We start from the raw sequence: 12769 nt of genomic DNA, 5'->3' as shown, positions 1-12769 counted from the left end.
TTCTTTTGAAATATGTTTATGACAAACTGCAGACTTAGGAAAACATTTAATACATTCTGTAACTGTACAAAATGTCACATTTGTTCACATAAAGGCCAATACATTATTATTATTATTATTCTTATTATGTAACCACAATTACAGACAAGATGATGGTCTCAAAAGATAAGGCCACACGACGAATCAAGTTTTCAGAGACACACAGAGCGATCAGTTCATCTGAGCTGGAGTCAGAAAAAACGTTCACAGCAGGCAGGTTGTTAGATCACACAGACTCAGGACACCAAAGGAGGGCGTCACAGGTTTCCCCTCATTGCAGCATATATGCAGACAAGCAGAATAAACACTTTAACAGATGACGTACGTACAGCACATGGATTTGTGTATTTCCTCTTGAAATGCAGCAAATATCTTGCCATATATGTAAAATTAAAGAGTTGTTTCTCTGGCCAAACTACACATCTGGAACCTAAAAGATATTCACATAAAGATACAGTAACTTTAGGATTTGCAGCTTGGCCAGAGAGTGAAACGTACTACTTTTCATAATGTGAATATGTCCTAAAGAAAGGAGCGAGAAAAGAGTTTTCTTTATCTTCTGTGCAGCCGGTTTCTGTTATTGAAACGGCTCTGCTTAACCGCCTCACATATGTCATGCTCATTACACAGTAACAGAGCAGCGTGTCTATCCTGTCTCAAAACAGGAAAACCAGATGGGTTTCAAATTATGATCCAAACAGAATCCATTGTTTTGTTTTTAAAGGACCGGAGAGGTCTTCAAAAAAAATTACACAACCTTATTTGGCATTAGTACAATACACATTTCTTTCTATCGCAAACAACAGCTAAGTTAAAAGACAAAAAGAGTATAAAAGTGACTGATCACTGGACGTAAATGTGTGTAGAAAAAGATGGTGATTGTACGTACTGACCATCTCTCCACCATGACTGCCTCATCCTGATCCGTTCAACAGGTCCGGAGTAGAAAGTGTTGATTCAGTCACATCCATCACGCAGCCAAGTCCTTAATACGCCTCAGTATTTTCATTCATTAACATCACAGCTGCATCACAGTCAGGTCTGTCTCAACACTTGTGGAGTCTATAAACTCTTGGCTTGTGTGCGCGAGTCTGTCTCCAGTTGTGTTGGCTGTGGCGGCCTGGCCTCAGCTCAACCCCATACCTTGCTGCTTGCTCATGTCGGTGCACAGAAAGAAGGTTTTCAGCTCCCCTTTGCCCTTGACGTTGATGAGTCCTCGACACTCGCATGAGTAGCCCAGCTTATGCAGCGCGCCGGACGTTTCCTCCGTCACCTGGAAGTAGACATCATTATGGAAGCATTATATTGTAGCTCTGGTAGTGTTACATTTTGGGAGCAGTGCCATTAGCAGAGGCAAAGTAATTGAAGTAGTTTCTCAAGTGAAAGCATGAATTGCTTTGAATCCACAGATACACAGCAATACAACACAATTGCAGGGGAAAAGCAAATTAAATGTTCATCTCATGAGATGTTCTTATGACTGGATAAAAGGAGGGACATTTTTTTTTTCTGTAGCTCTTAAAAGCAGATAACAAAATCTGGAGAAGTGTCTGAAATTGGATCTTTCTAAATCCAGCCATGATTGTGTTGAGATCTCCAATACAAAGCTAAGAAGCAGTAGCTATGTGAGAAGTGTCACGTGACCGTTTGACCTTTTAAGAGCACCAGATGAAATATTTGTTTGCCCTTTTGGACTGTGCTGAATGTACCTGGATCTTTCCCAGCTCGCCGGTGCTCTCCATCCTGCTGGCTACGTTCACCGTGTTGCCCCAGATGTCGTACTGAGGTTTCCTCGCCCCGATCACTCCGGCTATCACCGGGCCGTGGTTAATGCCTGTGGAAGAACAACAAGTTTCATTTTGTTATTTTATGACAAATTGTGTCACGTTCATGTGCAGAATTCACAGAGAAAGAAAAGAGTGTAGAAAAACAAAACACAGGATGAAAAAATTAGTCATCCATCGACAAGATCTCAGGCTGCACACTCGCTCAGTTGGTAGTTGGTAGACATTTTCATTCATTAATACACTGCTGTTGTTGATTGCAGTCATTTTTGTTGAAGACATTAACCAGCAAAAGGTGGTACATAACTTTCCAAGTCAGTCTAACACAGGGGTGCTTCCCTCCCTGAGGACCCAGCAAGCAAAGACATTAAACATTCCCAGCATCTATCAAGTCTGAGTCTGAGTGTCAAACTGGGAGAAGCATCTGTTTCACAGCTAAACTCATTAAAATGGACAAGGATTGCTTAATTTACCATTAGAGAAATTAAAGTTATTAATTCTTGAGAATTCCTTCAGATTTAAAAAACATTTGAAAATCTTCCCAAAACAAAAAGCCAAATTATGAAGCTGTTGATAGAAGAAATAACACAATCCTTCTCTTACATATGAAAAGTTGAATTCATAAGAAATATTGTGGTTTTGCAGCTACAGCCTTAATGACCAGCAGCTTATGGTTACTAATGTTAGCAAACATTAGATAGTTATTGCTGAGTGATTGGCACTACTGAGACACTTCCCTGGCTTTGTGACTCTTCTCTTTTCGTGCTACTGTTACACTGTGTTTTAGCACTACCATCCTGCAAGTGTCACTTGTGGCCTCGGTGGCTTCTGTTCAGTTAAGTCACACAGACTCGCTTTTAAGGCAGGAAGGTTATTTCGATAAGGAGAAAACAGATTAGCTTTATTCCATTACTTTGATGCAAACAATTAAGCAATTTAAGAAACCGATCACACCTGGAGAGATCAATATATACACTGCAGAAAACAGTGTTTCCCATACATTGAATTATTTGTGTCAGTGAATAGCCCCTGACTGAAATCCTTAATAGAATCAATAGGGAGTTCACAAAATGGTTAGTGTCATGAACAGCTCTGCACAAATTTGTCCAAAACTGTCCAATTGTTGCTGTAGGGCTATCTTTAGTTTACGCGATAATAACACACTAATTTCTTTAATCCATTAACACAGCGTGCGATTTTTATATTGTAGCTCGCTCAGTTTTAAATTTTGGCGAGGAAAACCTTGACCTCTGACCTCGAGATATGTGAATGAAAATGGGTTCTCTGGGTACCCACGAGTCTTCCCTTTACAGAAACACCCACTTTATGATAATCACATGCAGTTTGGCGCAAGTCATAGTCAAGTCAGCACACTGACACACTGACAGCTGTTGTTGCCTGTTGGGCTTGAGTTTGCAATGTCATGACTTGAGCATATTATTATGCTAAATGCAGTACCTGTGAGGGTTTCTGGACAATATTTGTCATTGTTTTGTGTTGTTAATTGATTTCCAATAATAAATATATACATACATTTCCATAAAGCAGCATATTTACCCGCTCCTATATTGATAAGAGTTTTAAATACTTGACAAATCTCTCTTTAAGGTACATTTTGAACAGATAAAAAATGTGTGATCAATCGATTAAAGCCATTATCACGATTAACTATAAACAATCATGCGATTAATTACAATTAAATATTTTAATCGATTGACAGCCCTAATTTGCAGCGGACCACCACAAACAGAGTCAAATTCTGTGGGAAACATTGGACTAGTTATAAGTCTTGTGAAATTGGCAGCAGAGGAATTATAAAAGTATGATATCACTGGTCAAAGAAAAGGTCCTTGCCAAACACTTAAATTGCTTTTTAATAAACATGCATTTCAAAAGTGGATTTAGTTTCAAAGTCACAAGACAGCCGCAGATAAGAAGGTTTATACAAATTTCAGTGTTTATGCCTTACGTGGGTTTTTATCTCCCAAGAAATGTAAATGTTTTAACAGAAACTTTTTATCCTGTGAGCTGTCTGCTCAGAATCATCTGTCTGGGAATAACTGTAAGGACTGCAGACACAGACACACGTTAAGGTTTCTCAGACACTGAACTGGGCTCTCTCTCCATTTCATGGCTTGAGCATGACGTCCACTTTATATATTATTAGATGAACTTAAGTTAACCATTGTAATTTATGAGTGGAAATTTGAAATAAGTGCCTGGACCCTCAACATTACAAAGCAGATGCTTCACATTTCTGTCAAAGGTTACAGTACATTAACTTATACAGATGGGTTCACTTCTGGTAAGTTTAACTTGACAACCTAATAATCGTTGTCAGCGAATGCAGCAGCTCTCACAGCAAGAACACTACATTGGTGCCAATCATGTGCCGTGTAACCAAGGAAACCTGTTGGGTTAACAAAGCTGGATACAATGCAGTGCAGTATTCAGTCAATGAAAGGTTTGTGCTGAAGCCGACACTCACCCACACGAAGCCTGAAGCTATTGAAGGAATGTCTGTTGATGCCGTCCAACTTGCCAATCAGAGCGATGGCAAACTCCACCATGATCCCTATCTGGGCCTGCTGCCTCTCTCTGTCCTGAAATAAAATATTCAACAACCTCAATATGACTGCTTCAAGCTTCATGGTTTTTATGACAGGTTGATGGCTTGCTAAGGAATGGTTGACAAAGCCGATGTGACCCGGGTCTGAAGCAGTAGCTACTCCACCTGATTGTTCTCCTGACCAGGCGTCCCACTAAGCCCTGCAGCTGCCATGTAAGTGCTGCCAATTGTCTTGATCTTCTCCACACCGCTGAACTTTGGTTTGGACAGCAGCTGTTGGGTTAGAGAAAAACAAAAGAGATTGATGGGTGGGAACTTCCTCATCCCTCCTTTCATCATTTACATTATCGAGATTTAGCTCTTAGTAGATAACAATCAATAATAATACTGTACTGTCATAAACAGAGCTACCGATAACAGACTGGGGCTTTAAAGACTTCATGTGCAAGTCCCTGTTTGTCTTCCTGACCTCGTCAAAGTCGGCGATGATCTCGTTCAGGAGCCTCAGGCATTCCAGGCCCTCCTTGTTGATGTCACACTCAGTGTAAAATTCTTTGAAATCCGGCACTGAGGCGAACATCACACAGACGCAGTCGTAGGACTTGTAGTAGAGGTCCTGTCGGGAAAAAGACAGAAAATATGAAAAGCACAGTTAATAGTTTTACCCAGGAGGAAACAGACCTTCCTTAACTTAACCTACTAGTTCTGTTGATAAGGACAACTCACAGTTTTGGGCTGAATTCTTAAGATGATAGTGGTCGAGAAAACTGTTTAATAACGCTACACCAAACCAAACATAATGAAAATACATCGGGGATGTTGGAAGACATCAAAACCTCTTCTGATAGACGCTGGGTTTTCAAATATGTCCAGTATGTGTTTGTAATGTATGATGCTCCATGTCATGTTTCACCTTTACAATAAAGTCACTGTCAATGATAACCTGATGACCTGAATGTGCACAGTATCGTGTTTCACTTGAGGGCAAAAAATGCCCTCTGCTTCTGCCTCAAGCAATTAACACATTAGTGAACCTTTTGCCTCATCTTACGCGACATTTTAAAGACACCCAAACATCACGGGAGACACTACATGTCTATCCTGAGAACTGTGAAACCATTAACAGATGAAAAGATTTTGTAATGTAAAAATGTAGAATTTGACTGACTGAATCAACATAGTCATTGCTGAATGAAGTAGAGATGAATATTTGATTCCCAGCTGCGACAGCGACACCGGTCCATCTTCGAACTCAACCTTTATTTTGTTCTCAACCACACACCTGTAAAGTTTTGCACCGTTGTGACGCTATCGCGCTGACAAAATCTGTCCACAGACAGAAATATAAACACCTGGCAAAGTCCTAAAAAGGTCTTCTGTGTTAGTTACCGCTACAGGACCAAATTTTGCCATGATGACTCCCACAGACTCACACTTGTCGTGGTAGGTTGAGTTGGTCTGTCTCTATAATGCTGATAAATTGTGAAAATGTACCTTTCCATTGCAGAATGATGGCTGAATAAAGTGAGCAACTGATCATATTACATGAATTGTGGTTAACTGGTTTCTCATTTATCAATGATCATATGTCAAATAACTAACAGGGGGCCCTTCTCTCACCTCATTCTTTTTATTCTCCCCCACAAACAGCGCTGCCACGTGGGCCGGCAGCACGTTCTCCAGCAGCAAGCGGTTCAGGTTCTCCCGGGTCTCGATCTCGTCCTGCTCTGTGCGGTTCTTATACTTTAGCAGGAAGTCCTGGCGGAAGCAGGACTCATTCTAGCCGACAAAAACACGGCGAGTGAAAATGAAGGAAACCATAACTCAAAACAAATTTCACTGGAATTTTCCTGGATTTCTTGCAGTCTCAAATTTAATACTTGTTATCATTTTCCAATTGGCGGACGGCAGGAAGAGACAAATATATAAAACATATAGATAAATTCATGAATGATTTGAATGTGAAGATTTACAGACTCCATTTGCACATTTCAATTTGTAATCTGTTGATATGTTTTTAGTTTGTCAGTTTGGGATGTGAGGATTACAAAATGAGGACAGAGTGGTGAAGATCGTCATTACCTGTTGTGAGATGATGAGCATAGTGACGAGGAAGAGGGTGATATATATGCAGCTCATCACCTGGGGGTGTTTCACCAGCCCTAAATATCCCAGGATGGTGTGATCATCTCTGTTGCAGAACAAACAACAACATTCACGGCTGCACTTTGCTTCCATTGACACGTTTCATACATGATTATTCTGTGTAAATTAATAAATGTAATGTCTCTTTATGGAGTTGTGACTCCGACCACCATCACCGATTGATTATATTGTCATAAAGTGGTCCTTAATAAACTGCTCTGACACAGTATAATTTGTTTCTACATTCAGTCCCACACCTGGTGCAGTTGCAGCAGTCGGGCTGCTGAGCGCAGAGGAGGTTTCCGTAGACCACAAAGAGGTCCCTCTTGGTGCTGAGGATGATGATGTAGTAGGCTGTTGAGGCCAGGGAGAGGAAGAGCACTTTGAGCTCAAAGCTCACCCGGAGGAAGACTCCACATGCAATGAGCGACAGGATACAGCAGTACACGGAGTACTGAGGGAGAGAAAGCCAAGGGATGGAATTATACCAGAGTCAAATGACAATTTATTTTTACAACCCCTATTTTGCATTTTTAAGCAGCATACAAACAATAAATAAAATGTTTTACAACACACTATTATGTAATTGTAAACATTTTTATCAATATATCTGTCAATAACTATAACTCATCCTTTGAAGCATCATGTCTTCTCTGGTACTCAATTAAACCCATGCCAGAACTATCTGCAAATACTATTTAATCCAGTCTGATATGACAAAAAAAAAATTAAATATCACCATTTCATTATTGCCTGTGATTAACAAACCCATCACTTACAGGCAGGTAGAAGAGCATTTCCTCTAATCCCGGCTCAAGAGAATAATTTGAGTGACACCGGTCATCAATGGACAATTTTGGCTGACTTGTCTTGACGCAGCACTGCAGAGGGATGAAAAACATTTGACTGACAAGCGACCGCTGGACAGCATGCTTTGAAGTCTGGCATTGCAGCTATGAAGTGTGTGGCACAGCTAGAAATAGCAGAGCCTAGAATGACCCTCTCTCAGATTTGTGAGCGTAGTCTCACCAGGTTGAACACTGCCAAGATAATGATGACAGCAGTAGTGATGGTGGCCAGAGGGAGGCGCACACACGGCCGCTTTACCACCGCCTCCGACACAGCTGGCAACCACTGGCACCTCGACAGCTTCTCTGGAAACAGGCGCTGCAGAGGAGAAAGAGAAATGAGGAGAGAGATGGAGTCAAACCGGTATGAGAAGCACGTGGCTTCTACGTAGTCATCCATCTCCAGACATCATGTGTGAGTGAGGCATCGCTGGCTATTTCCAGTGTAGGAATCTGTCTAAGAGGAGAAAACACACCGCCTGTCAAGGACTGACTGTTAGGTGTCATCTGCCAAGTCAGTAGGTTAGCTATAGAAAGCTACGGTGAGTGCAGCGGATAGCTTCCATGACGTTTCCATTCCTCACACTGGCTAATTCTGGCACGGTGAAGCATGACACATACACACCACAAACATAGGTGCACACATCCTTTTCACTCCTGCCTTTATTTATCAAGCACTTGCATATTGTAACATGCTTGTGTTTTTGACCTCTTATAGTTGGCTGCAAGTCATGTTGGATTATCTTGATGACATTGTTGTTCTTCTCACGCTACAGACGCAAAAAACAAGACCACCGTAAGGACACATTGATGTTGTCTTCCATGACTCGCCTAAAGCTCTGCATTATGTAAAAACTATGTCATCACTTCATCATTTCATCACTTCATCATCTGTGTGGAAATTGTCATAATTAGCACATGAATTCTCACAGTGACCTTTGACCACCAAATTCTAATCAGTTCATCCTCGAGTCCAAGTCGACGCTTGTGCCAGATGTAATGAAATTCCCTCCAGGTGTTCCTGAGATTTTGCCTTCACGTGAATGGGGCGAATGTGAGGTCACAGTGACCACCAGAATCTAATCGGTTAATATTTCAGTCTAACTGGACGTTTGTGCCATATTTGAAGAAATTTGTTCAAATTGTTCCTGAGATATCACGAGAATGTCATGGGCGCAAGGTCACAGTGACCTTGATCTTTGACCTTTGACCACCAAAAATCCAATCAGTTCATCCTTGTGTTCAGTTTGTGCCAAATTTGAAGAAATTCCCTCTAGGCGTTCCTCAGATATCGCATTCACAAGAATGGGACAGACGGACAACTCAGAAACATAATCACCGGCGTGGAGCCATAAAAATGCACGGGTATTATGAAACCATAAAACAATCATTTTAGGTTTAAATGAATCATTTGAAATGAAATAACATGAAAATAAATGGTCAAATACAACATTTTTTCTGAAGAATATTTCTCTTTCAATGTACAGGCCTGCTCCTTTAAATTAAAAAGCAAGACAGAGATGGTTGTACTAATCACTCACAGTCTGACCCAGAATGCACGTGTTTGTTTTGCGATTTAAAGTTCATTCCTTGACCTTGGAAACAGCAGTTTCCCACAACAATGTTAGTACAAGCACAAGATTAGTAGCTGTTATGGAGTTTGCGGTCGTATCACACAATCTTCTATTTTTTTTTAATTAAAAAAATCTTATCTGTACATTGCTTGTTGGATAATACAGCCCTAAAAATGGGGAGGAAGCAGGTGGTGAGTAAAGCTACATCCTCCCTGAAGGCTTGCCATTTTGTTTTTGGTATTCATCTTGTGTGGCCTTCACACAACAGCAATAGAATGATCTATAAAGAATTTCACATTTAATGACACATCCACATTTCACTTCTCAAGCATCAGGAAATTGATTTCATTGAATATCCTTTTAGAGCAAAACCATCGTGAGTCACATACATGTAATGAGGTTCCAGGGTCAGGCCTGCATTATACAATGTGGGACTTTAACAAGTGTTGCTGGAGAAATGACTCGTTTACGCTGACGTTTGACCTACATTCAATGTGGCTTGAGAGGTTGCTGTAAAAGAGTGATGACAGGTTTGCTGTGCTTGTGAGGCTAATTTTGTTTTCCACTTTCTACAAACCTAAACGCTAACTGGGACAAACTGCCCCAAAAGAGCTGAAATTTGAACTTCATTCACCTGAATATCTAAATGTTAATGTTAAAACACTGACCTGGAAGTGACCTGCGAAACAGATGGCCAGGGTCAGCAGTAGCAAGCAGACCAAAACTCCGAATGACATCCCCAAAATCTGTCGGCTGAGAGAGATGAGAACCAGAGTGAAATCAGTCTCCGGCATCTTATTTTCCTAACAGTGCAATTATCATCTTCATAGTGTGCTTCTTCTGCTGACAACAGAGGAAAATCACATCATACTCACTCTTTTGTGACAAACATCTGAACTGAAAAGATGCAGAGGAAGATGAAGGTGGCACAGCCGACATAGTGTTTGAACATGGGCAAGTCCAGGGCTCGGTACTGAGAAGAGGAAAAACAGAAGGACCTCTAGTTCAGCACCAGAATGCTTGAATTGAAATGTAACACAATGTGCAATTATAAAATGCTTTTTTAATTAACACAGATTTGTGTTAAACTAACCTGTTTTTCCAGATCTTTCTTTGGAAACCACAGCGCTAAACTGCCACTCTCTTCAGTTTTAGACCACTGCCTGAGAGAGAGGAAGGAAGGAAGGAAGAAATATATCAATCACTCTTACTTAAAGCTCTTAAGTAAGAGTGATTGATTCGGGCAAAATGTATGGTGCAATAGACAGCATTATCTTGATATCAATAAAAATGTTTACTAAAGTATTTGCAAAGATATGCTACCAGGACTAAGAGTCTGCAGCCACGCTAGCAGCTCTGTGCACGCGGTAACCCTCAAATTTCAGTCACACCGGAGGAGCGGATAGGCCACGGCTCCAATGTTTTGAATTTGGACTGCTGTACCCATTTTAAACGCCAGCTGTTGCTCCTTTAAGCAGGCATAATGATATCATGTTCACCATATTAACTTAGTGTGTTAGCACGCTATCATTTGATAGTTAGCACTGAACACAAAGTACAGCTGAGGATGATGTGGATGTAATTAGTTTAGCGGATATTAAACCAAAGTACTGGACAATTTGAAATTCTGACCTGATGGTGAAGCTAGATGAAAATTCAGGGGATCACCGCACCATAACCAAAGTTATTACAATTCATCCTGATGGCAACATGAATGTTTGCACCAAATTTCCAATTAATCCATCCAATAGTTGTCAAGACATTTCACTAAATGTCAACCTCATGGTGGCGCTGGAAGAAAAGTCAAGGGATTACCAGCGTAAGTGGGATTCATCGTCTGGCAACCATGAATGCCTGTACTAAATTTCATAGGGGTTGAGATATTTCAGTCTGGACCAAAGCGGTGGACGACCTACAAACAAAAGACCGACAAACCAACACTGCCATCCCTTGAGCAACGCCGTTAGCATGGCTAAAAAGTGACGATTTTGTAAATACTTGTTATCATTCACTGAAACTTGAGCCACAATATCTTGATAAGAGAAGTTTTTCACATCGGCACGCCTAAATTTCAAACTTTCTGCAAAACATCCGTGGTGTCACAACAGGCGTTTTCCATTATCGATGAAATATCTGCTTTATCATCAACCTGCTTGAACATTTCAACCCATAGAAAATAGTGTAGCAGAGGTCTTTCTCCCCTGTGTGATTCAGTGCAAATTGAACCATTGGTCATATTTTTCATGCAATTTGGGTTACACTATTTTATTAAATGTACTCCATGCATAATGTGATTTGACTAGAACTAAAACCTACTTGCTGCTGAGCTCATCTATGGTAGTAGTCATCTCGTTGTGCAGCTCCTCATCAAACTTACTCTTCTGGGATTTGTTCCTGCACCGGAAAGCACAGAGACAATTAGGAAGAGGCAGACGGACAGACACTGAAACACACAAGCTGACTGGAATAGATGCTGGGAAAACAAGATCGGGTCATGCAGGTTACTCGGGTCCGGTTTAGCTGTGCTCGGAGGCAACGTGGTTAATGCCATTCGGAGCATTAGTGAGAAAAGAGCAACATGGTTTGTGCCTGGGAGAGAGTTACGTAGAGGGAGTGTGCCGGATGCAGAGTGCTGTGTGTTAGATGATGATCTCGGCGGGATTCAGCTGGAGTGTGTCTGCCGTGCTTCTGCTTGGAAACCCCCTACTGCATCAGGAAGGAAACACTCGCACAGATGCCCAGACCCAGATACACACAAGCCCCAGTCAGTGATCAGTGTTAATAGGAGCATGTCAGTCCACTAACAGAGGTTACAAGGGTTCTTGTGGCTTTTGAGATCATATGTTGCCCTGGGGTAGCAGTGAGTAAGGAACAGTAGGACACCACTGCTCAAGTTAGTGTTAGGACAAGCAAGGCTCTCCACTAAGGCAATAGTTCTCACCCTGTAGGACATCACACAGACATGTTTTTATGGGGTGTGGGACTCACCGAATGAGTGCTGTATTGGAATTTATGGTGTAATAGGTTATATCTTTAATAATTACTGTGATACATTAGTCATTTTAGCCTCTACTCTACTCCCACAAAAATTAATCAATTCAACAATATTTAAATAAATCAGTTCATTTTGGGAAATTGCATGACGCATACTGATTACTGGGTACTAATCTGCAATTTAAAACAATAGTTGAAACAAAAAAGTATGTGAAAGCTCACCATCTTTTGAATTTAAAACAAGTGTCTATGAGTGTGAATCCATTTGTGTTTGTTTTTAGGGTCACAAGCCAAAAGGTTGAGAACTACTGCACTGAGGGAATGAGGACCTTGCGGGCCACGAAGGCCCCACTCACTTATAGCTGCTGAATGGAGGAGTAGGCAAGGTGAACGGCTCTTCTAGAGACTCATCAAAGCTGTCAGGGCCCAACAGTGAAACACAAACACAAATTCATCACAACAGAGCAGTGGGGAGTCGAAAGATACGCAGGGCCACTGATCAAGTAAATGTGAAAATCCATGCAAAACAATAGCTAGATGTACGCTTGTGAACAACAGTAGCACACTCATAACTGTTCCTTTTAACCACAGAAAAAAATACACCCTGCTATGTAATGTCATCAAGCTTGAGTGGGTGCACCTCATTTCACTGTCACTTCAGCCTCAGACATGTTCACTAGCCGCTGCCTGCGCTACAGTGGACTGTGAATACATGAATGAAATTAACTATTTCCGAGTTAAAACAAATCTGTGTGAAAAGCGTGTGCTTTCAGGCACACACTTATCTCTTCTAATCACGTTACTCCACACTCCCAC

At 41.1% G+C, this 12769-nt stretch overlaps 1 protein-coding gene across 8 annotated transcripts in view; it reads right to left on the bottom strand.

Moving 5' to 3' along the window:
- Positions 1–31: 31 nt before the first annotated feature.
- Positions 32–12769, bottom strand: part of adcy7 (adenylate cyclase 7) — a 63912-nt gene continuing 51174 nt past the window's right edge. For 6 of the 8 annotated variants that reach the window (XM_074609901.1, XM_074609918.1, XM_074609883.1 and 3 more), the window contains 15 exons: positions 12310–12369; positions 11276–11353; positions 10053–10122; positions 9835–9932; positions 9628–9712; positions 7567–7704; positions 7317–7418; positions 6795–6991; positions 6475–6583; positions 6013–6171; positions 4862–5008; positions 4558–4665; positions 4312–4426; positions 1749–1873; positions 32–1312 (listed from right to left, as the gene is read on the bottom strand). In XM_074609901.1, the coding sequence (XP_074466002.1) occupies positions 1166–1312; positions 1749–1873; positions 4312–4426; positions 4558–4665; positions 4862–5008; positions 6013–6171; positions 6475–6583; positions 6795–6991; positions 7317–7418; positions 7567–7704; positions 9628–9712; positions 9835–9932; positions 10053–10122; positions 11276–11353; positions 12310–12369 (1738 nt within the window). In that variant the 3' untranslated portion in view covers positions 32–1165. The remainder of the gene's footprint in view (positions 1313–1748; positions 1874–4311; positions 4427–4557; positions 4666–4861; positions 5009–6012; positions 6172–6474; positions 6584–6794; positions 6992–7316; positions 7419–7566; positions 7705–9627; positions 9713–9834; positions 9933–10052; positions 10123–11275; positions 11354–12309; positions 12370–12769) is intronic. The other 2 variants (XM_074609927.1, XM_074609936.1) reach the window with 1 other exon arrangement.

This window comes from Sebastes fasciatus, chromosome 2, assembly GCF_043250625.1.
Source record: "Sebastes fasciatus isolate fSebFas1 chromosome 2, fSebFas1.pri, whole genome shotgun sequence".
Taxonomy (NCBI): domain Eukaryota; kingdom Metazoa; phylum Chordata; class Actinopteri; order Perciformes; family Sebastidae; genus Sebastes; species Sebastes fasciatus.
The sequence above is the reverse complement of the archived record's forward strand: the minus strand, read 5'-3'. Positions and strand labels throughout refer to the sequence as shown.